Below are 22,650 nucleotides of genomic sequence, written 5' to 3'. Positions count from 1 at the left end.
GTATGCTATATTTAAACGAATCCCTAACCGGCCTAACCTCCATCAAATTTATAATTCTCACGCAAAATTTCAACGACTCACAAGCAGTATATGTATAGTATGCTTTTGGTGGTGAAAACGTGGTGGTAGATGTTTAATCCTAGAAAAAAATGGTCTGAATGTTTAATTACATATACATAATGTATTCTTCTTATTATTCTTAACGAATACCGGAATAAAAATCTTCGGAAAAAAAACCCGACCAAGAATCCCTAACCCTAAGAAAAAAAATTCCTATATACTTTTTGTTTTGAATGATTGAAACTTCAAACTATAAAAATAATAAATTCAATAATTATAATAGTTAATAAATATATTTTTCTAGACTTAAAAGCTAATTACAAAATTATTTATAATTAATTAAAAACATATAGATTTTAATAAAATAAAATATATCATTTATATACATTTTAATTTTTAGAATATGTATTTTGAGTTGTGACATTGGGTTATTTGGTTTTATAAATGATATATTTTTTTTATTAAAATTAATATGTTTTTAATTAATTATAAATAAATTTGTAATTGAATTTTAAAAAATTTAAGTCTTGGGATTCTTTTTTCCTAGGTTCGAGGATTTTTTTCCCGAGGTTCTTCATCAGGGATTTTTCCGGGGTTTTTCCGGGGATTTTTATTCCTATTTGAGTAATTTTAAGATTTTGATGATTCGCAATTTTTTACACATACCTACATTTGGCTACATACTACAGCTCACTGCATTTTGATATTATACTGTATATTTAATAACTATATTATATCGTTTAGTTTTATTATCCGCTGAAACGGTGTTCATATACTCGTATTGTAAGCTCGTGTTATAATAGTACGCTGCGCAAAATTGTTAAACACTAGCAGATAATATTATATATCTGTATTTAGTACCATAAGACTGCTATTCGATGAGTTTAATTGTTTTTAATTTGTACACCGGATGGAAATGACGACATATATAAACAGTAGTAGGCAGTGCCGTATATAGGACTTAATTTCAGGAGGGTAAAAAAAAAATTTCCATTTTAAATTCCAATTAATTACACAATCAAAATCAATACCCGTACCAATCATACATTTTAGGGGGGTAAACCCCTAATCCCACCTATGCACGCCACTGGTAGTAGGAGATGAGGATAATAAAGACATACATATTACACATAGATGTTCGTAATATTTAGGTACATCATAATCTATATTATAATATATAATAATGAAAATATTGGATTTATATTAAATTTACTTATTCTTTTACATTCAATAGATTTTCAAGATATGTACATACGTTGTTATCTATTATTTGTTTTTAATTATCACCCCTTGCTATCTGAATATAGGTAATCGGCATTTTAAAAAGAAAAATAATGGATTTATCAACATTATATTTATGACCTAGTTGTACCTTACATGAGTGAGTCATAAATAATTATCGTTTCGTTGAAACGTATTACGTAGTTTTGTTTAAACAACCGAACGTAGTTGTATAAGTACCTACATTTTTTTTTATTGAACCAAAGAAAAATATTAACAATCCGTATACTTACTTATTTATAAATTATAATATAAGTAAAAATATACGAATAACAGAAGCACAACTAAAAATGAGGGGGTCGTGGTTACCTATACAATCTATATTATATTATATTATATTATATATTATTATATTATATTATCGATATCTATATTTATTTTGTTGAGTACATATTAATTGTTTAATATTTTTTTTTCAATAATTATTATTATTAATGAATGCAATCTATGACTTTATATGAATACTTAAATATAGTTTAATAAGTATTAAGTGAGACATAAGTTGTGCATAAAACTTGGTTTACATATTAGGTAGTTGGTGTTTGTTTATAGAGTCTACTGACAGTGTAAATATTTGACATCACTCCACAGTCCAAACATTTTCATAAATGTTATAAATTTATAACTACTCATAATATCAAAATATTGGTTTTTTGATTCCAGACCAAACTCCCTTATACGATTAATTTTGAATATTGAAAAATACTAAAGCATCGACATTTAAAAATACAATTTATAATATTCTTTAATTTACTTCCTAATTATTATACCTAAAATACTCTAAGTTTTTTCAACCCTTCTTCTTTAAAAATGAGTACATTCAATTTTCCATACTAATATAATAAGTATATTTGAAAGTTAGTATGGAATAGTTGAAAATAATAATATTAAAGTAGATAAGCAATTTATATCCCCGTTATCAGCAATTTTCAACTATTGATTAAAATATAAATTATAGGTTATTTCAATATTAGATTTATACATATCAAAATCATTTATTTAAAATTAAAATTATAGGTTTGCGTTTACCATTCAGGAATATTCAAATTTCAAATATATATGCATATATTAGTTTGAAAGCTAAAACTCTGAACTATCTTATATTAAATTTTTATTGAATTCAGTACCTATTAAATATTGATTTCAGAATACATTAAGAAATGGGACTATAATAATACACTATCACTATTTCGTTTTTAGTTTATTTGATTTCTGAATTACACTAAAACGCTTTTGTTTTGTCCAGTGGTCGAGAATTACTGTAGTTATTAAAGCAGACTAATGAAATGTTTTTAAAATATTTTATTATTTTAATAGTACTTATCTAAGTTTTATTTACCAAAATATATAATTTTAATTATATACTAAACATTCTTATGCATTTAAATGTTATAGAAATTATAACTAAAAATTTGGCCATAATGTTATGTTATTCATTTTTATTAAATTAATAAATATCACTACCTATGTTAGTAGGTCATAATTGTCAGTGCCGGCGTTAGGATTTTCGAGGATACGGTAAAAATACCCACAAATTACTATATGGTTTTACTTGAGAACTTTCTTATACATAAAACATATATTTTCATGTATATAAATATAACATGAATATGTTTCCATGAATTCTTATTCTTAATAGATTATTATTTATTATTAGCAAGTGAGGATCGTACATAACTAAAAAAATTTATAAAAAGTGCAGGTGTCTAACCACGAAACCCTTATAAAGCCATAAAGGTGAGAGGTTTTGGGCAAGCGACCTGTCCCCCTCGTCACCGATCGTTAATTGTCGTGGTTCAAAAAAGTTTTTACATAGTGAATCTAAAAGGAACGTAGTGCTGCTGTAATCACTAGGAAGTTTGATAAGTACTTTTATTTCATTGATATACAATTTGTGTATATTATTCATAATTTGTGATTTTAAGGAGTTTATATAGGCAAAATATGTGAAAACTTTTGTAAAATTATAGAAATATGTTTTTATTTTTTTTTATGTTTCGAAACATTTTTAAACAAATGTACAAGTTATAACTGGCTTAATGCTACGACATTACAAATTTTCATTATTGCGTAAAGTATCACCAAATTTTGTTTAAAAATGTATATATTATTTTTTATATCACATTGATCAGTACATTTTTAGATCGTAGAAATTTGGTTTATGCAATGAATGACTTAAATTATATGTCTGCATTTTCGTTTACGTTTACATAAGTTTATGTTTTTAGTATTTTGTGTTTTCATTGTGTCAACTATTAAGTGTCAACATTGAATTATAATTATATCTAAAATGCAGAGAACTTCGATGTAGGTGAAGTGAAAAAATATTTAAGCGGGGTTTGCGTGATTTCTATCTATTACGACGTCATATTCGGGAAATGGGAAACAATGGTAATCTTTTCTGTCTGTCCTGCATCCCTAAACGGCCATATACATTTAGCTACTTAGGTATATGAATACCTACACGTAAATTGAGCATTAAGAAGTTCGATGATTTTTTGGGTAGACAGTAATAATTGGTGTCAGTGTCGTCAAGAGGAGGGTATGATGTCAAATCCTCTACCGGAAAATTATAAATTGTGTTTGAAATTTTTTTTAAAGCTTGTTAAGTCGACAAAAATACAAAATACGAACTAGAACAAAGGAAAAAAGAAGACAATGTTTTATAGATACTTCAAAACAATTTTTTTGACTGTAGAAGATGTTTATATACAATATGACCTGTGACTAAACCAAGACTTGCCTTACATCAATCCAAGAATCTACCCGTTCTAAAATTATAACAGATTCCGTAGCAGATTATTATAAAATTATTATTTTCATACCATATCTTAATTTATTTATCACTCATCTTTCATCTAATCTCTGCCTCAAACGTTGTAATATTTTATCCGATTTTTCGTTTTTTTTTCTATTGAAATATTTGAAACGAAATCTTTAGTAAAAATTGCTTATACAAAATTATTTGAAATCTACAATTCAATTTTACACGACGATTTTCTAGAAATTTGGCGACGACGACAAATTGATAGAAAATATTCGAAACACCCTCGATGTCCTCGATATTTTTAATGAAAATTCGTTTCCAAACGTTTATAAAATATTAAGTACATAATGTCAGTTTTGCCTGTGACTACTACGACTTATGAAAGGTCATTTTCAATGTTACGTGGCCTGAAACTTACAATCAACAAAGGTAGAAGATTGTTTAAATGGATTGGCATCATTGAATGAACATCATGATAATATAAACGAGGATATCAACCAAGCATTGAATGAATCTTTTTCTACTCCTAATCGGGTAAATTTATTACAACAATTATTTGTATTTTATAGTATGTATTGATAAAAAAAAACACTTTTAACATACTAACAATATTAATAATAAATATAAATATATAATACTATTTACTAATTATTGATACATATATTATTTTATACATCCCCCCCACAATTATGAAAACCTGTCCACGGACCTGATAAGTTCAACTTAATTTGATGATCAACGATGGTTTCTATTAGTTCTTAGATTGTATTAATTGTATTTATGATATTGAGATATATCGTGATAGGTGAAGTTAGGTGTAATTCAGATTTTAGAGAGGGTTTTGGGGTTAAAAGTATATTGTGTACTCGTCCTGCTTATAGACCAGACTCGTTTTTATCGGTATTATATAATGAGCAAAGAAAGCCGTAAAGACAAGTCTTTACTCTTTCCTCATCATCTGCCATTGTTCTTTAAGGGTGTTTTTACACGCGTCGTTTTAAAATTTCATTGTTTTTATGGGTTGAATGCTGTAATTATCTTTTATACCATGTTACCAGCCAATACCAGGTATTACAGTAAATTTGAACAAAATTAAGGTGGAGTTCCACTGTACACTCGCGTGTAAGCGCTCTTGTTGAACGTTCCCAAAAACTTTTCACAATAATTTAATTAGGTAACTATTGTAATAATATTATGTATGTCGTGTACATGAAAAATATTGAGCCAAGATAAACATTTTAGAATACGTTTGGAATGTTTTTTGGATTGAAATTCGTAAGCTACTTTAGTAACGATATATTAGAATTAAATAACCATGGACCGTGGTATAATATATAAAAGTTATACCGTTGAACCCCCGTGATAGAAAACTGGTTATATAGGCGTTGAAGGTATAAATAAACTTATTAACCACGATCTTAGTTTCTGGAATCAAACAGACTAAACGCTGGATTATGGCGTTTACTATGATTGCAAACGGCGTATACTTTACCCTTTACAAGACAGACAACCCGAATTTCTCTGTTATCAAAGTTTCCAATGCTTATCGTTTTTGATATTCAAATTAACAAGAACATCTAGTCATTTAGAATACGAACCATACCGTTACATCACGATTTACGAAATACAGCGACAGTGTCTTTAAGCTTAGTCAAAGCTGTTTCCTGTTTAGATCAAACTATTCACAATCACAAGGTGTATAGTTAGGTATTTCAATTCGGTTGATATGTGGTTATAGCGTTTATCAATACGGCAATACCCATGAATGTAAAACAACTATGATTACTGAACTATCAAACTATCAAGTATAATATAGGTACTTACCATACTCGGATTACCTAAATCACGAAAACATATAGTACACGAACGCATCTTACATGACACTATGACACCCTGATAGTATAATATGAAGACACCTTCAAATATATTGATTAGTATTGAAGTACTCTGTACACAGCGTCACAGCATTTTCGCTAATTTTAAACCACGATCATGTGTAATAATAACAATTTGAATAAATATTTGCCGCGGAGATAAAAATGTAACCAATGAGATTTTTCCATGGAAATACAGAACCACAGTTATTACTTTAAAGTTGAACCAGGGTCACGCACTAGAAACTAGAAAGTTACATTTTTTAAGGTTAACAAAGATAGTGTTATAATAATAACTGATAAGAGATAAGTAGGACGGCCTTTCAAGTTTGATTTTTAAAACGTTGATATTTTTATGATGATATTATGGTACTCATAATCTTAATATTTTCGAATTTCTTGATGTTTTTGTTTCTTTCTGATAAATTTCTATAATAAAGTATTTACTTTTTATTGAATAGTTTGTATTTTTGTGATGTTGTTAATATATAACATTATTTAATGATTTTTTATATTAATTTAAAAACTATTTTTTTTATGATAACTTGTTGCATCTAAAGTTTTTGCCACCTGTCACATGAATTATTTGTATTTATAGCATAAAATCGTTCTTCAAATAATTAAAATATTTAATTTAATTTAATTTTAGTACATTTAATAAGAAAAAATAAAATAAAATGAGGGACACTGCTCAAAATAAACTGATTGAACTTCAACATAATCCTAGTTCAATACGTAATATTTGTATTATGGCTCATGTTGATCATGGTAAAACAACATTAGCAGATTCTCTGGTAGCCAGTAACGGTGTTATATCTCAGAAGATGGTTGGCAAATTGAGATACATGGATAGTAGACGAGATGAACAACAACGTGGAATAACAATGAAAAGTTCATCAATAGCGTTATATCATTGCAAAAGTATAATTCATTAATTGTTCTGTGAATTATATTATAATATTAAAGTTTATGGATATAATTTCAGATGAATCAGAATATCTTATCAATGTAATCGATTGTCCTGGACATGTAGATTTTTTTTCCGAAGTCTCTACTGCATTAAGATTATGTGACGGAGCTATTATTATTGTTGATGTTGTAGAAGGCGTTTGTCCTCAAACTCAGGTAAACTTTTATTGTTTTATGGACCTCTTTTATACCAGTAATTAAATAATAAATAACTAGTTTGATTGATATTTTATATGTACCTGTAATTTTTGGTTATAGGCTTGTTTAAAGCAGATTTGGTCAGAAAATATTAAACCTATTTTGGTATTAAATAAGATTGATAGGTTGATATTAGAGTTAAATTTAACACCACTTGATGCCTATATTCATTTAACTCAAGTGCTTGAACAGGTAGGTACAACCTTAATATAATTTAATGATTTAAATTGTTAATTTTAATATTTACTATTTAGATAAATGCTGTTGTGGGAGAACTTTTTAAAAAAGATGTATTTGAAAAAGAAGCTGAAACTAAAGAGCATGTTGGTGTTCAGTCAGGTGAAGATTTGTACAATCAATGGAGTACTGCTATTGAGGCCGCTGATGATTCCGATTTATATTTTTCACCACAACAGGGAAATGTTGTTTTTGCATCTGCTGCTGATGGCTGGGCATTTAGGTATATTTTTTTCCTACATTAATACTATGTGTACATAACATTTTTAAATCTTTAAGAGGTAAATATAACATGGGCTAAAAATAATTTGATTAATTTCTCATAAATTATTAGGAGTTCGAGTAATAATATATTTTTAAGAAACATAATAGTGTCATATTTATAAAGAATAAAATATGTCAATGTTTAAAACTAATTTCTATACAGGAATATTTGAATTACAAAGAAGTAATTTTTTCTATAGTTTTTTAATTGAACAAGTTAATTTTATTATTTACTCTTCAGTACTGTTCAAAATTATACTTATTTAAGTGGTTTTAGTATAGAAACATTTGCAAATTTAGTGTCAAACAAACTTGGTGTGAACGTAGATGTCTTAAAAAAGACATTATGGGGAGACTTTTATTTGCATTCCAAGACCAAAAGAATCATGAAAGGTGCACAAGAAAAAGCCAAGAAACCAATTTTTGTTCAAATGATACTTGAAAACATTTGGCTTATATATGATGTCATTATTAATCAAAAAGTAAATTAAATAATTTTAAAAACAGTTTATGTGATGTAAACTTTATGCTGTATCTATAAACAAAAAGATAAACATAAATTATTTTCTAGGACAAAGAGCGTTTATTAAAAATTTCTGAAAGTATGAATGTGACACTTTTAGCCAGAGATTTGCGTCAAACAGATACAAGAATTTTATTGCAATCTTTTTTATCTCAATGGATTCCTTTATCTTTATCAGTTTTAGGTAAATATATTTTGATTTGTATAAGATATAGTGTAATGATGAATGTATTTAATTAAATCTTGAAATCTACACAGGAATGGTATGTGATAAATGCCCGGCACCAAATCAACTTACTGATGTTAAAATTGAAACTTTACTCTGTCCTCCAATGAAAGAATTTAACCTTATGCCTAAAGAAACCATAGCATTAAAAACTGATTTTTTAAAATGTAGTCCTGATGATGTTTCTGTCCCAGTTATAGCTTTTGTTTCTAAAATGTTTCCAGTATGTATTAATGTATTTATATATTTTAAAACAATATTTTGTTATTTAATTTATGTTATATAATTTTAGATTAAAAGAAAATATTTACCTCAAAATAAACCAAAAGTATTAACTATTGAAGAAATAGCTAAAAGACGAGAATTGGCAAGAATTAAGCATGCTTTAAAAAGTAGTGTAATAAAAACAGAAGATTCAGAAACAAAAAGTAGTACTACAGTTAATAATGAAGAAAATAATCCAGAAGTTATAGAACCTACTCAAAATGAGAATGATGTAATGTTTATTGCATTTGGAAGAATGTACAGTGGAACAATTCGTCGCGGTCAAGAAATGTATGTTTTAGGACCTAAACATGATCCATCTAAAATAACAGATAAAGTATGTTTTTATGACTTATTTATTATTAGAAATTTATATGTTATGAATACAAATTTTATAAAAATTATAATATTATTTTTAGGATTTTTTTGTTGATGAAAATTGCACTTTGGCTACTTTAAAATCTGACCAACATATCATGAAAACTACCATAACTGATTTGTACATGTTAATGGGTAGAGATTTAGAACCAGTAGATGAAGTTCCTGCTGGAAATATATTTGGTAAAAATATATCTTAAATCATATTTGTAAACTATTAATTTTATTGTTCTTATTTATTATATAGGTGCTGGTAATCTAGAACAATATATCTTGAAGAGTGCTACTTTGTCTACCACTCTAGCTTGTCCACCATTCACAGAAATTAAAGCTATGGCCACACCAATCATGAGGGTGGCTTTAGAACCAAAACATTCAATGGATTTGCCTGACCTTGTTAAGGGTCTTAAACTACTTAATCAAGCAGATGCATGTGTTCAGGTAATGTAAACATTGTATTGGCAAATAATATTTGATAAACATAATCAATAATATTATATAAATTGTATTTTATTATACTTTTATAGAAAGATATATGCACATTTTTATTTAATTGTTTCTGATATGTTTATGTCTCTTTATATTATTACGATCACATTCCTCTGTTTTTTCTATTTAACTTTTCAACAATATAATATGCTATCAATTAATGTTGATGAATACATTTTATGTAGATTGTGAATCTTGGAATGAAAATAAGTCTCCTCTATACTCAATAATATTGTATTTGAAGGGGACTATTCTAGTTCTTTACTTCATCTAACTAATCTCAGTTGTATTATGTTATTACAGTCACTTATAGCTGATTTTCCTTTCCATATGATTGTAACTAGGTAATATCTATATATATCTTCTACATTTAAGAAAAACTCTAACAAGTCTTTGTGCACAGTGGTTCCTCAGTTTTTTTAATACTTCGCAATATATTTTCATGGATTATTTGGTTTATTGTAATTCTGTACAAATGTTTACAAAGACTTGTTTAGCGTTTTTCTTAAATGCAGAAGATATATATATATATATATATATATTACCTAGTACAATCATATGGAAAGAAATATCAGCTATTAGTGACTGTAATGACAATACAACTGAGATAAGTTAGATGAACTAAAGAATTAGAATAGTCCAAAATGTGCTCAAATTTCTTCCTTGTTATCCATAATTGTACAGACTTTTGTATTATACTATTATATTTATCAAGGTCTTTTATTCTGTTTGTATCTGGTAGTGTAACAGATTGATGAGGAGCTATTGTTGTAAATTAAATAAATGTTGATTGTTTTATTTTATGATGATTACTCATTTCTCTTATGACATTTAATGATCAAAGTACATCCATTGATTTGAGTAACAAATTCAGTAATAGATTCAGTAGTTGTATCTTTAGTTTGAATTGCTATTGACATTTTATTCTTGTAGTACTAACTATCAAAGTCTATATTTTCAAATACTGTTTGTATGATTGTGTTTCTGTATAGCTTAACTTATTTTCATGTTCTGTTACATCTTTTGGCATTATGGCATTAGTGCCTAGTATATTTCCATACTTTTGGATGTATTAAAGGCTATGTTTCAGCGTCGGACTCATTGGACATCTTTTTAATGTCTTCATGATACTTACTGATATCTAAATAGGACTGTATAGTCATTTGTTTCAAATAATTTATGTTCCATATGCATAAAACATTTTATTTGTTGTACATTTATTATTTTCTATTTTTGGTTGTAAAACTGGTAAAATGAAACATTTAACTTTCAAAATTGTATCTGACAATACAAAATTAGTCGACAAAATATTATTGTTTGGTAGTGTTATAGTGGAATTAGAGGCATATTGATTTGGAGAAATACTTAAATCTGAGTACATCTTGGAATCTCTGTTAATGTTGATATGCTTTGATATAGTAATTTCTATCATAATTCAAACTCATAAACACTCTTATTAACTTAAAAAATATACTGATTTACAATATAGGTAATTTTATTAAATCAAGAAAAAAAATTGTTTGTTTTATTATATTTGCAGGCCAGCAGATATTTTTATTATTTAAATTTCTTATAAAAAAATGTATTGTAGACAAAAACAGTTTGTATTGAATATTTATAGGATTTGATACTTACAGTATTATGATATTTTTTTAGGAAACAATGTCTTGCTGGCATAAACTATTATCGACTTTAAATATAACTATTAATATGTTATTTAAATAATGACACAAAATCTTAAACTTAAATTGATAAACGAATTAAAATTATAAAATGTATATTGTTTGTTATAGGTAATAATGCAAGAAACAGGTGAACATGTAATTGTCACTGCAGGAGAAGTACATCTTCAAAAATGTTTAGATGACCTTCGCGAAAGGTATCAATAAATAAATCAATAAAAACTTTAATTATAATTTAATATTAGATATTTATATGTAATAATAAAACAAATAAAAAGCTAAAAAATAATTAAATCCAACATTTAAAATATTAGTTTAAATATTTTAAAATTGTATAATTTCAATTAAATTAAAATATTTAATACGTAAACTTAGGTTATTAATAGGTAATTCTCTCTTCTATATCACCTAATTTATAAACTTCAATTTTACTTATTAAAAATATTTTTTACAGATTGTAAAGATTATAAATTTATAAAATTTAGGGAAAAAAATAATTAATTTGTATTAATTTCTCATAAGTCATCAATCACTATTTTCAACAACCCAACGAGAAGAATTAAAAAAAAATGGACAAGAAACACTCTTTTATAAATAATAATAATAATAATATTAAAAGAAACAGTTCCTTTCTGAACCCATCTTAATTAGGAGGTATTGTTGGTGAACAGTTTCCATCCTCAAGTAGTCAAGTCATTCATGCTAACTTTTTTTTATACTTTCATACCATTTTTATTTTATGCCATATTTGGCATAGATTGTAAATTAAACTTTTTTAATAAAATAAAAAAAATACAAATAATAAAAAAAAACTATACAAAGCCAAATATATGTTAATTATTACGATTTGTAATAACAAAATATTTATATTAATCAGTTTTCATCTTTTAATTAGATATGCTAAAATCGAAGTTATTGCTTCAGCTCCAATAGTACCTTTTCGAGAGACTGTTGTTATGCCACCTAAAGTTGATATGGCTCATGAAATTGTTGAAAACCAAGTAATTATTATTATAATGATGATACAGTTAAACCTTTGAATTGAGTAAAATAAACAGATTATTAATTAGATAATAATATAATGTTAATGTAAAAAAAGTAATAACAAATATATTTTACATATGTTTAGAAAAATGAAACTGAAGAAAATTCAAACGGTCTTTTAAATGTTTATACATCAAATCATCTGTGTTGTATTAAGATACGAGCAGAACCTTTACCGATAGCTGCTACAAATCTTCTGGAGAAGTCAACAGACATTTTAAGAGCTTTATCAGAACAAAAAACTGAAAATATTGCTGATGCATTAGACCGTTTGAAAATTGAAGATAGTGCTTCTAAAAATATTAAAATTGCTATTGATACATTTCAGTTACAATTACAAGAAGCGCTCGGAAACAGTGTAGACGTATCCCAAATTTGGGCATTTGGACCTAGAAAATGTGGACCAAATATTTTATTAAATAAAATACCAAGTAAATGCTTATAAAATGCTTATAACAAAGTTGTGTCAATGAGTAAAGTATATTAACAATATTTTATTTCAGATTATTCAAGATCGGTATGGAATCCAAAAGACAATGTACATGATTTGACTAAGTATGAAAATAGTTTTATGAATGGTTTTCAAATAGCAACTTTGGCTGGTCCTCTATGTGAAGAACCAATGACGGGGGTATGTTTTGTAGTTGAAGATTGGACAGTTGATGTTGTACAACAGATTTCAAGGTAAATAATTTATTTCTTAATTTTATTAACATATGAATTACTAAAATTGGATATTGATTAAAAACAGTGATCCTTATGGACCCATGTCTGGGCAAATCATGTCAGCTGTGAAAGAAGGATGTCGGAAAGCTTTTCAAGCTCAACCACAAAGACTCATGGCTGCTATGTACTCATGTTCTATTCAAGCCAACGCTGAAATTCTAGGTACATTTTGCATATTTAGTTTTTATTGATTTTATTGTTTTCTATAAGACATTTATCGTTTAGGTAAAATGTATGCAGTTTTGGGAAGACGTCATGGTCGAGTTATTAGTTCAGATATGGCACAGGGTTCAGCATCCACTTTCAATATAACTGCTTTGTTACCAGTTATTGAAAGCTTTTCATTTTCTGCTGAAATACGCAAACAAACATCTGGTTTAGCTAGTCCACAACTAGTTTTTAGTCATTGGGAGGTAATAAATATTAAAACTATGATTAAAAAACTATTTGTATAAATTATTTAAAACATTTTTTCATAATAGGTAATTGATATTGATCCATTTTGGGTACCAAATACCGAGGAAGAATTGGAACTGTTTGGAGAAAAAGCTGATTCTGGTAATCGAGCTTTAAATTACATGAATGCAGTCCGTAGACGTAAAGGTTTGTCAGTAGAAGAAAAAATTGTTGAATTTGGTGAAAAACAACGTACTTTATCAAAAAATAAATAAACATTGTTATTTATTAAAATTATGTCTTTAAAAGAATAAATGTACAGTATTCTTTTATTTATTTAAATATAATATCAATTGTTATGTCTTTATTTCTTTTTCTCAGTTTTTTTAGCAGCTTTCTTTTTCATCATTTGAACTCTCTTTTCCATAACAGACATCATAGTACTTGAAGTGGGCGGGTAATGTTTAGGACTGCTATTGGCAGAAGATGATTTAGATTTACTAGAACTTGATTTGGCTCCTACGAAAAGATACATCATTTATTATAATGTTATTGTTTATAATTCACAAATATTTATGAAATTTACCTTGTGAGGTTTTGCTGCTGGATAATTTTTCCGCTTTAGAACCAGAAGCATTTTTGGAAGAGCTTTTCTTGCTTTCCTTTCCCGATGAACGCGAATCCTTTACATATAATAAAAAAATTTAAATCCAACAAAATCAAGATATTACACATGAGACTTATACTTACAGTTTTCTGAGAGTCTTTCTGTCTACAATTGATACAGTACCAGACAATTCGAGGGTCATTCAAATTTATGTCTATTATTGGTGGGTTATGGCAGTTCTGATGATACATAGAATGGCATTCTAAACATTCTACCAGACTGTTTCCCATCAAAACGTAACTCTCTCTAAAAAACAAAACAAAAAGAAATCAAGCTATTGGCTGTTTCAAAGTAGAAATGACTATTTTTCACATACTTGCAAGTACAACAGGAATAAGGTTCTGCTTTTTCTGTTTCTGATTCAGAATCTGAGTCAATATTTATGACAGGATCAGATTTGGCCTGTTCCAACGTAATAGTAGGCGGTGGCGATGAGCTCACTTCTATTATGGATTTGGATGTTGTTGCTATCGGACTGGAAGAGGAACTCGAACTACTCGACTCGTCGTCTAACTGGAATGTTTTTAAATGTATATTATAGTGTTAATGTAATATAGAAATTATTTTCACTTACATCAACTTGTTCAATTCCTAGATCTTTAGATAGCAAAGCGGTAGGAACAGGTAATTTTTTGGCAGCGTTTGTAGGCCGCCGACTGCTACCGTACAACTCTTGTATAGAGTCTTCAAAATGTTTTAACAAAAGTTTGACAGAATTTGAATCTTTGGTGCGGCGTAAGAGTTTGAAACCGGTCTTCATGAACGGTTCAAATTCTATAGAGGCTTCCATGACACGTGTTGGGTGATTAAAAATGTATAAGTGAAAACAAACTTGATATTATAGTAATTAAAAATGATTCAGGATTGATGTAGGGAAATAATAAATATACTGTGTCCAAAGTAAACTGCAAGCTTAGATTTTGTTTTTACTTTTTATCAATAGCGAGCGGGTGGCTCGCTTATCAAAATAAAATGTATTAAAAAATCGCGTAAAAGTGTAATATCAGTGATAATAATATTTATAGCACGAACTACTACAATATGTACTATAGGTAGTAGTCCGTGATTTATAGTCAATGGTAACATTATCTACGGGAAAAATGTAATTCTTTCAATTCCGATTCTTTTTTAGGTTTCTCGACCAAGAGAAGAAAAATACGTTATTTTTAAAATCGTGATTCGTCAGTTATTTTTCATTATTCTAATATGATTTACGATTTACGCCTCAGTTCAAAACTGCAACAGCCAAGGCCAACAACTCAAAAGAATTAATAAATGAGTTGTCTACGCGATATTAAATGCAATATATCAATATTTACTTAAAAATTGAGATATTTTTAAATTTTTATTATATACCTATTATAAAGTTACTAACGCATTCCAAATTTGGGTTTTCGATCCAAAAAAAAATATGATTTAGGTACTGTAATTATAAAGTATGTGGTTTTTTAAAATAAATAAATAATTATTCCTGATTAATGATTTTATTTACAAGTTGTTGCAGTTTCATGATTTTCTCTAAGATCAACTTTTGAATAGTTAACACTATTAAGCATTACATTCAATTTCAAACACAATTTATGTATTTTAATAAAACTGTTAAATTAATTATATCTACTTGTGTTGTGTTTTAAATTAAATTACAATGATCCATTGATTCAGCTAAAAATAAAACTACGGGCACTTCGCGGAATGTTATAATTCATAATTCAAGAAACTATTTTTTCAACAATATATTATTTAATTTTGAATTTTGAATTATGGTTGTGTATTTTGACAAGATCGTCAATTTATTATAATTCATAATTTATGAATTTTTGACCACCGTCGTCGGGACAAAATACGAAAGTCCGCTATTTTATTTCACTTTATTTTAAGCACTATGACAGGGGTTCGGGGTTCCAAAGACTTAGATAGGGAGAGGGGGTTAAGTCATACTATTCATAATTATAGCATACCGTCCATACCATAGTATAAATTGTATTATGAGGTATTGACGTATAGTTGTGAGTGTCTATGATATGTTTTTTTTTGTAATTTTGTTTTTTATAATATACAATTATTTTAGAAATACGGGCTTTGCTCCTATCTCCTATGGTTCCTCTGGAGCTGCGTCAGATATATGTATAATATGAACATTCAACACAATATCTTAAATCGTGATGTACTGATGTTAAGTACCAACCATGGAAATATGTTTTGTTCAATTCTGTGCATGTAGGTACTAATTTAGGTGTTTTAAGGACACGTCGATTTTCATGAACCCTTTTGCAAAAAGTCAAGACATTAAAAACGTCGATATAGACATATAGTAGGTACTCTTACATATTTTACGAAGGATCAGCTACACGGTTCATTATATCTCAACTATAGTCTATGATAATATAGGTTTAACCATAAGATAGGACTTATCCTATATCCTATATTACCGTGGTGGTATAGGTATAACTATAAAGTGGCCTAAAGTACCTAAAGTGGCCTATCTACGACCCCGTTTGATTGTTATTTAAAAAAATACATCTTATTGTATAATACTATCATAGTATTATACAATAATATTATTACTATGTCTATGATTTATTGCCATGACCCGCCGTTCGTTTTCTACCTTCATTATCTACAAAAAGATATTAACTGAGAAAATAATTATTTACTAGTGGTATTTTTGTGGCTCGGTATATGGGCTACCCTCCTTTGGGTCTTATAGTTAACTCTTTTTGAAAATTAAAGACGCAACAAAACCCTCATTTGCTGTCACAGTGTCATTGTTTTAGAAACAAACAACTCTGCAAATTTTCAATTTTATGTTTGTTGAATATTTCATTTTTTAAACGATATACGAGCATTAAATAATTGTAATACACGCATAAACGAGCATATCGCATACAAATGATTAGTTTTCCATCTCGTAAAGTCCCGCATCAGCGGTGTTTCATTGCCGTCATAACTTTCGGCACGGAAAGATGTGATCGGAAAATAGATCGTCAAACTCCAAAGACAATACCAGACGGTTGCTGTTGTAACAGCACATGAGTATGTCATAATATTATTATTATTATTATTATTACTAAGCGCTTAATAACCTGCAATAATTGAATAATGCGACGACCGGGACACGCCTCGAGAAGTCGAGACCATAATGGTAAAACACGTCTTTTATATGACGCACTGATAAACTATTCGCCGAGACGAAGAACGTTATTACGTTAGACTCTAGAGTTCGAATAATAGAATGTCGATTTAAGATTGACGGTCAACGGCGCACGATCTTGTGTTGAAAATTGATTTCTGAAACGTGCGAACTTATTCGCTATTTCCAATATCTCAGCGGGTCTGTACGGATCAATGAAGAAGCTCAGGGTGAAATTAAAATATTATATTGATATAGTCAAAGTTAGATTTGTCATAACATCTATTATCTTCATTGTATTTTGTATACCTTTTATTTTGTACATTAAACATTTAATTATATTTACAATATATTTAATTACGCATTTACGAAAGATGTTATCTGTTTGGTTACATAGTGCAATAGTGCATAGACATAAATAAATAATATGCCTAAAATGCCTAATGTGTAAAATTAATGTCTTGTCGTTTCGGTACAATATACAATTTCAAACTCAAATATTGGTCTTCTGTCATGTTGTGGGAAATATAAGAATTGCTAATGAAAAATGAAAAATAAATAAATAATATAAGTTTGTTTCGTACAAATGTTGGCAGTTTATTGCGATAAATCATAAAATAATAAATCAGGGTGTATAAGTATAACGAACTCCTCAAAAATAATTTAACCATTCATTAAATTATGGTTTAAATTATTTTAAATGGATTGAATATTTGAATCCGATAATAATTATACAATTATTGTATTAATGATATTATATCTCATTAGTTATTATAATTATTGTTTGTAACAATAGAATTCACGCATGAGAAATTGAAAGAAAAAAAATATTAAATTAAACATTACATAACAAGTAACATCAATAAAATGATAAAACAATTTCTCATGTAATTTTTTTTTTGTTTTAGTGTTATAATTTTTACATGTTAACATTTTACACCATTCATATGATTTATACTTATTTATTAAATGCTGTACTATATATTATCCCAATATTAAAATAAGATCCTTAGAAACAAGGAAATAAATAAATAATAATAAAATATTTAAAATTCTCAAGATCAAACCTATAAATGAATTAATCTTAAAGAATGATTAAAGGATGTTACAGTTGGCACAACGTGCTATATTTTATTTGGCTAGTTCATTTGACAGCCAATCCAATCCTTCATATAAACCATTGCCTTGAGTTGCACATGTAGATTGAATATACCACTTCCTCTGGTGTAGTTGATTCAGTCCAAGTTTGTTTGTGAGATCCGATACATTCATTGCATTAGGAAGATCTTGTTTGTTCGCAAATACTAACAACACAGCATCTCTGAGATCGTCTTCTTGCAGCATGTTGTGTAGCTCTCGTTCTGCTTCTGCAACTCTTTCTCGATCATTAGAATCTACAACAAATATCAATCCCTGGGTGTTTTGGAAGTAGTGCCGCCACAAAGGACGGATTTTATCTTGGCCACCCACATCCCATACTGTGAATGCAATATTTTTGTATTCAACAGTCTCAACATTGAATCCTATTGTCGGTATGGTAGTGATGATTTCACCTAGTTTTAGCTTGTAAAGTATGGTAGTTTTACCGGCTGCATCTAAGCCAACCATCAGTATGCGCATTTGTTTTTTTCCGAACAAACGGGTGAAAACTGTTGACAATGTTAAGCCCATCGTGTGTGTCTTAGAAACAATATACCTGAAAAATCGTTATTTATTATTGGGTTGTTTGATTAAATTATTAAGGCGTAATTAAGTCAATTTAAATGTAATTTAGAATCGACCTTGGATGAATTTTAAACAAAATAACAATATAATTTACCCATTTATTGAGAAACTTCGGTGAGATACGTTGTTAACGACAGTTGTCGGGCGGAGTTAAACGAACGTCGACAAAATTTGTCCTAAACAAGCACCAAATAGCCACATTTATATAAAATCGTCTTTGTTTTTCATCTAACGTTATCATTCGTGTACGTGTATTATCATTGTATAATGGCGGTGATAAGGTGTCTGGAGTAGGTTGGATATGCTGAAATCATATTGATTTTTTAGTTCTTAAAGCACCGGTCCTACTGTACAGACCTGTCAAGGGTTCGTGATAAGAATAACATTGACGGACAATTTTGCTGCCAATAAAAATAACATCAAATTTAATAATTGATAAATTTTCCCCGAAAACGGTGTTTATTAATAGTTTTTACTCTTCAAGTCTGTGATAGTTGTACCATGAGTTTGGGGACGTGTTGTGTCTCGTTAGTAATTTGAGTTTAATTGATGAAAACACGTTCAACGAAACTCGTCGAAAATGACCACTTCGTTTCTGGAGAACAAAATTTTGAATCTACAGGCCCGTTTGAAGGCGGATAGCGATACCGTTGAGGAGATGCCACCTCCATCACTCTCCAGTCCCAGACAGGGATCTGGGAGACGACCCAAACAACGTGAGTATACGCCCAGTTAGGTTTTTTTCTTCTGTATTAATAATGTAACATATCTACTAAAATGGAGATCATCATGACCTTGATGGCTACATTATAATTTGTTCTCCTTTAATTTTAGTTGGCGACATGGGAACGCCGACTAGGACTCGTAAGCACATTGACCTACCAGTAAGTGTACTGATGCAGCCACGGGTCGAGGATACTTCTGAAGTCGAAGTCAAGATGAAACAGATCATGAAAATGAGTGGTTTACTGACTATCAATGGAATCGTTAGTACAGTATTTTATATTTAAAGGTTTAATTTTTGTTTAATCAATTTTTTTTTAATGTTTAGAAATATAAAACTGAGTTAAAAGATTTAGAGCATCTCGGAGAATTAGGAAGTGGCACGTGCGGTCATGTAGTTAGAATGTTGCACAAACCTAGTAATACTGAAATAGCTGTCAAAGTGAGTTGTACTTTACTAAATTGATTAATTTCATAATTAATAATAATTTTGTTTTGTTCTTATATTATTTAGCAAATGAGACGGTCTGGAAATAGCGAAGAAAATAAACGTATTACCACTGATCTTGAAGTGGTACTCAAGTCTCATGACTGTCCATATATTGTTAAATGTTTGGGTGCATTTATTACTGAATCAGACGTGTGTATATGCATGGAATTGATGGCTACCTGTTTTGATCGTCTTTTGAGAAGACTCAAAGTACCAATTCCAGAAGATGTACTTGGGAAAGTCGCTTTACATGTTAGTATAAAAAAATCCTTAAAATTAAATAATGTAAATAATGCAAAATTTATGTTTTAGACTGTAAAAGCGTTGAGCTATTTAAAAGAGTCTCATGATGTTATACATAGAGATGTTAAGCCATCAAATATTTTACTGGACGAAAGGGGAAATGTAAAACTATGTGACTTTGGTATTTCGGGTAGATTAGTTGATTCTAAAGCTCGTACTAAAAATGCTGGATGTGCTGCTTATATGGCTGTATGTATTTCTTAATTTGAATATAAAATCAAATCAAAATTAACTTAATTGTATTAATTAAATTTTGGGTTTTCAGCCTGAAAGAATTGAACCTAGGCAATTAGATTATGATATACGATCTGATATTTGGAGTTTGGGTATTACGTTGGTTGAATTGGCTACGGGTGTGTTTCCATACCGTGATTGTAAATGTGATTTTGAAGTGTTGAGTCGGGTTTTAAATGATGACCCTCCTTCACTTCCCCAAGATCAAGAGTTCACCTTAGAATTTAGAAATTTTGTATCTAGTTGGTGAGTATTTAGAAAGAAAATATACTGAACAATTAATTTTTTATATTTAAATGTATTATTATTTTTAGTCTGATTAAGGATTACAAAGTACGACCAAAATACAAACAATTATTAGAACACTCATTTTTACAAAAATATATGATAAAAACAGTGAATGTTGCTGAATGGTATGCTGAAGCTACAAGTCAAAATATAATACTCAAGTAATTTAAGCTTTATTTATGTCTTTTGACTTTTAATTTTATATTAAATTGTTTCAATAAATAAATTTAAAAAATGTTCATTAATAAATTTTATAATTTACAGATTAGCAAAACCGGTTGTAGAAAACGTTCCTATTAGTGTCCGTAAGATGTCAGATAATCAATTTCCTTCATTGAGTTTAATTGATAAAAACAAAATCAATGGGTTAGTTAAAATAGTTAAATGTGTAAACAACTTTAATAAATGTGTAATTGGTTGTTTATGTATTTAGAAATGTGGTCATTGGCTCTCCAAAACCTGTGAAACGCTTTCCAAGTATGGAAGTACCTCCTTCAGTGTTGTTGTCACCGTATAAACAATTGACGGGACAATTAACAAACGGTGGTAATGTTTCTGCAAATACTAGTCCATTAGTATTACAACGGTTTTATCATCAACAAAACCAACACCATTCTAGGTGAGAATATTAAAATCGAGTGTTTATGACAAATTAAAACAATTTTGATTTCATGTTTTTCAAAATAAATCTAACTAAAACTTAACTTTTATTTGTTTTAGGTCATCTTCTGTATCTCCAAGTCGGTTTGAACGAAATACTCCTAGAGAAATTAATCCCTCAGATTCACCAAAACCTAGTCCAAGGAAGAGTCTGATTTCTACCTACCTCAAATTTGCTCCATGGAGCAAAACTCCTCCTAGTCCTCCACCACGAAACCAAAACACACCAGTAATTTCGTCGCCTTTAGTAACAAGACGTGAGGTGTGCCCTGCCTCTCCAGCACCTGTACGTAAGACTTTTGAAGGTTCTCCAGCCTTATCTAGACGATATGTATCTCCTGTTCCACCAACTCCACCACCACGTCGCCTATCAGAAAGTGGATCGTCCCCTCTACACACATTTTACCAACAACGACTATTTGGTCAACCAAAATTGGATGAAAAAGATCGAAGATATACACCTCAACCACGTAGACGTGTCGTTTGCCAGTTTAACGATATATGACAACTACTGTGTGGACAGAGACGTAAAGAATCTGTTCCCAAAAACAGTGAGTGAACTACACAGTTTAATTAGAACGTTATAACATAAATTATTAAATCATGTTCGATATAAAATATTTAATTTAGCAATTTAAAAAGACAATTTATACATAATAATATATTATTAAATTATGAAAAACAATGTTGAACACATTATATCTAATTAATTGTATGACAGATCTAGTTACTATTCAATTCGCTGAAAATTACTTTTTAATTTTTTTCTATTAATTTTTTTTACTTGATGCACATTTCATTATTGTTAACATGTGTTGAACAGTTGTGCAATTGCAACTAGCAATTCAGATCCAATTATAGTATAATATTAATATTTTATGGGAATGTTTAACAAACATGAACATGAATCTTAACTGGTAACCAGTTCCTTATTTGTCTATTAACTGGTGAATCTACTCGCTAAATTCTTATCATTAAGAAAGTGAGTATATTATTATGGATATATTATATTATATTACAACATAATTTATATGATTTATTTAAAATAACCT

General features: G+C 28.6%; 4 protein-coding genes and 1 pseudogene across 6 annotated transcripts; 2 read left to right on the top strand and 3 right to left on the bottom strand.

Moving 5' to 3' along the window:
* Nucleotides 1-6,387: 6,387 nt before the first annotated feature.
* Nucleotides 6,388-13,745, top strand: LOC132919279 (elongation factor-like GTPase 1). Of its 3 annotated transcripts, XM_060980710.1 has the most exons (17): nt 6,388-6,903; nt 6,968-7,107; nt 7,210-7,341; nt 7,404-7,609; nt 7,928-8,132; nt 8,222-8,357; nt 8,432-8,622; nt 8,692-9,000; nt 9,083-9,224; nt 9,289-9,482; nt 11,324-11,409; nt 12,108-12,213; nt 12,342-12,687; nt 12,760-12,940; nt 13,008-13,144; nt 13,208-13,395; nt 13,465-13,745. In XM_060980710.1, exons 1-17 carry the CDS (start codon nt 6,660-6,662, stop codon nt 13,651-13,653), a joined length of 3,132 nt encoding a protein of 1,043 aa, XP_060836693.1. In that variant the 5' UTR covers nt 6,388-6,659; the 3' UTR covers nt 13,654-13,745. The 3 variants fall into 3 exon arrangements, with proteins under 3 accessions (XP_060836693.1, XP_060836695.1, XP_060836694.1); XM_060980712.1 differs by lacking the exons at nt 6,388-6,903; nt 6,968-7,107 and having other exon boundaries at nt 7,208-7,341; nt 7,951-8,132; XM_060980711.1 differs by lacking the exons at nt 6,388-6,903; nt 6,968-7,107 and having other exon boundaries at nt 7,208-7,341; nt 7,933-8,132.
* LOC132921778 (uncharacterized) lies at nt 10,102-10,962 on the bottom strand (annotated as a pseudogene).
* On the bottom strand, nt 13,635-15,012 carry LOC132919284 (integrator complex subunit 12). Its single transcript, XM_060980720.1, has 5 exons — nt 14,620-15,012; nt 14,362-14,558; nt 14,129-14,291; nt 13,965-14,061; nt 13,635-13,897 (listed from the first exon to the last, which is right to left on the bottom strand). Exons 1-5 carry the CDS (start codon nt 14,833-14,835, stop codon nt 13,743-13,745), a joined length of 828 nt encoding a protein of 275 aa, XP_060836703.1. The 5' UTR covers nt 14,836-15,012; the 3' UTR covers nt 13,635-13,742.
* A 3,026-nt stretch (nt 15,013-18,038) lies between these two features.
* On the bottom strand, nt 18,039-19,151 carry LOC132919285 (ADP-ribosylation factor 2). The gene is made up of 2 exons (XM_060980721.1): nt 18,995-19,151; nt 18,039-18,871 (listed from the first exon to the last, which is right to left on the bottom strand). The coding sequence occupies exon 2, from the start codon at nt 18,844-18,846 to the stop codon at nt 18,307-18,309; it is 540 nt and encodes a 179-aa protein (XP_060836704.1). The 5' UTR covers nt 18,847-18,871; nt 18,995-19,151; the 3' UTR covers nt 18,039-18,306.
* Nucleotides 19,152-19,278: 127 nt separating this feature from the next.
* Nucleotides 19,279-22,563, top strand: LOC132919280 (dual specificity mitogen-activated protein kinase kinase 7-like). Its single transcript, XM_060980713.1, has 10 exons — nt 19,279-19,616; nt 19,735-19,886; nt 19,952-20,065; nt 20,138-20,365; nt 20,426-20,605; nt 20,682-20,896; nt 20,965-21,099; nt 21,203-21,304; nt 21,372-21,557; nt 21,659-22,563. Exons 1-10 carry the CDS (start codon nt 19,481-19,483, stop codon nt 22,101-22,103), a joined length of 1,893 nt encoding a protein of 630 aa, XP_060836696.1. The 5' UTR covers nt 19,279-19,480; the 3' UTR covers nt 22,104-22,563.
* The last annotated feature ends 87 nt before the right edge of the window (nt 22,564-22,650 follow it).

This window comes from Rhopalosiphum padi, chromosome 2, assembly GCF_020882245.1.
Source record: "Rhopalosiphum padi isolate XX-2018 chromosome 2, ASM2088224v1, whole genome shotgun sequence".
In the NCBI taxonomy this organism is placed as follows: Eukaryota; Metazoa; Arthropoda; class Insecta; order Hemiptera; family Aphididae; genus Rhopalosiphum; species Rhopalosiphum padi.
The sequence above is the reverse complement of the archived record's forward strand: the minus strand, read 5'-3'. Positions and strand labels throughout refer to the sequence as shown.

Excerpts from the sequence above, each read along its gene's own strand:
- LOC132919279 (XM_060980710.1), top strand. The coding sequence starts at position 6,660 with ATGAGGGACACTGCTCAAAATAAACTGATTGAACTTCAACATAATCCT. Across the intron at positions 8,623-8,691 it reads TTGTTTCTAAAATGTTTCCA|ATTAAAAGAAAATATTTACC; the intron begins GTATGTATTAAT and ends ATATAATTTTAG. Across the intron at positions 11,410-12,107 it reads TTAGATGACCTTCGCGAAAG|ATATGCTAAAATCGAAGTTA; the intron begins GTATCAATAAAT and ends TCTTTTAATTAG.
- LOC132919280 (XM_060980713.1), top strand. The coding sequence starts at position 19,481 with ATGACCACTTCGTTTCTGGAGAACAAAATTTTGAATCTACAGGCCCGT. Across the intron at positions 20,066-20,137 it reads ATACTGAAATAGCTGTCAAA|CAAATGAGACGGTCTGGAAA; the intron begins GTGAGTTGTACT and ends TATATTATTTAG. Across the intron at positions 21,558-21,658 it reads CAAAACCAACACCATTCTAG|GTCATCTTCTGTATCTCCAA; the intron begins GTGAGAATATTA and ends TATTTGTTTTAG.
- LOC132919285 (XM_060980721.1), bottom strand. The coding sequence starts at position 18,846 with ATGGGCTTAACATTGTCAACAGTTTTCACCCGTTTGTTCGGAAAAAAA.
- LOC132919284 (XM_060980720.1), bottom strand. The coding sequence starts at position 14,835 with ATGGAAGCCTCTATAGAATTTGAACCGTTCATGAAGACCGGTTTCAAA. Across the intron at positions 14,559-14,619 it reads TAGGAATTGAACAAGTTGAT|TTAGACGACGAGTCGAGTAG; the intron begins GTAAGTGAAAAT and ends AAAACATTCCAG. Across the intron at positions 14,062-14,128 it reads AGAAAGACTCTCAGAAAACT|GATTCGCGTTCATCGGGAAA; the intron begins GTAAGTATAAGT and ends TTATATGTAAAG.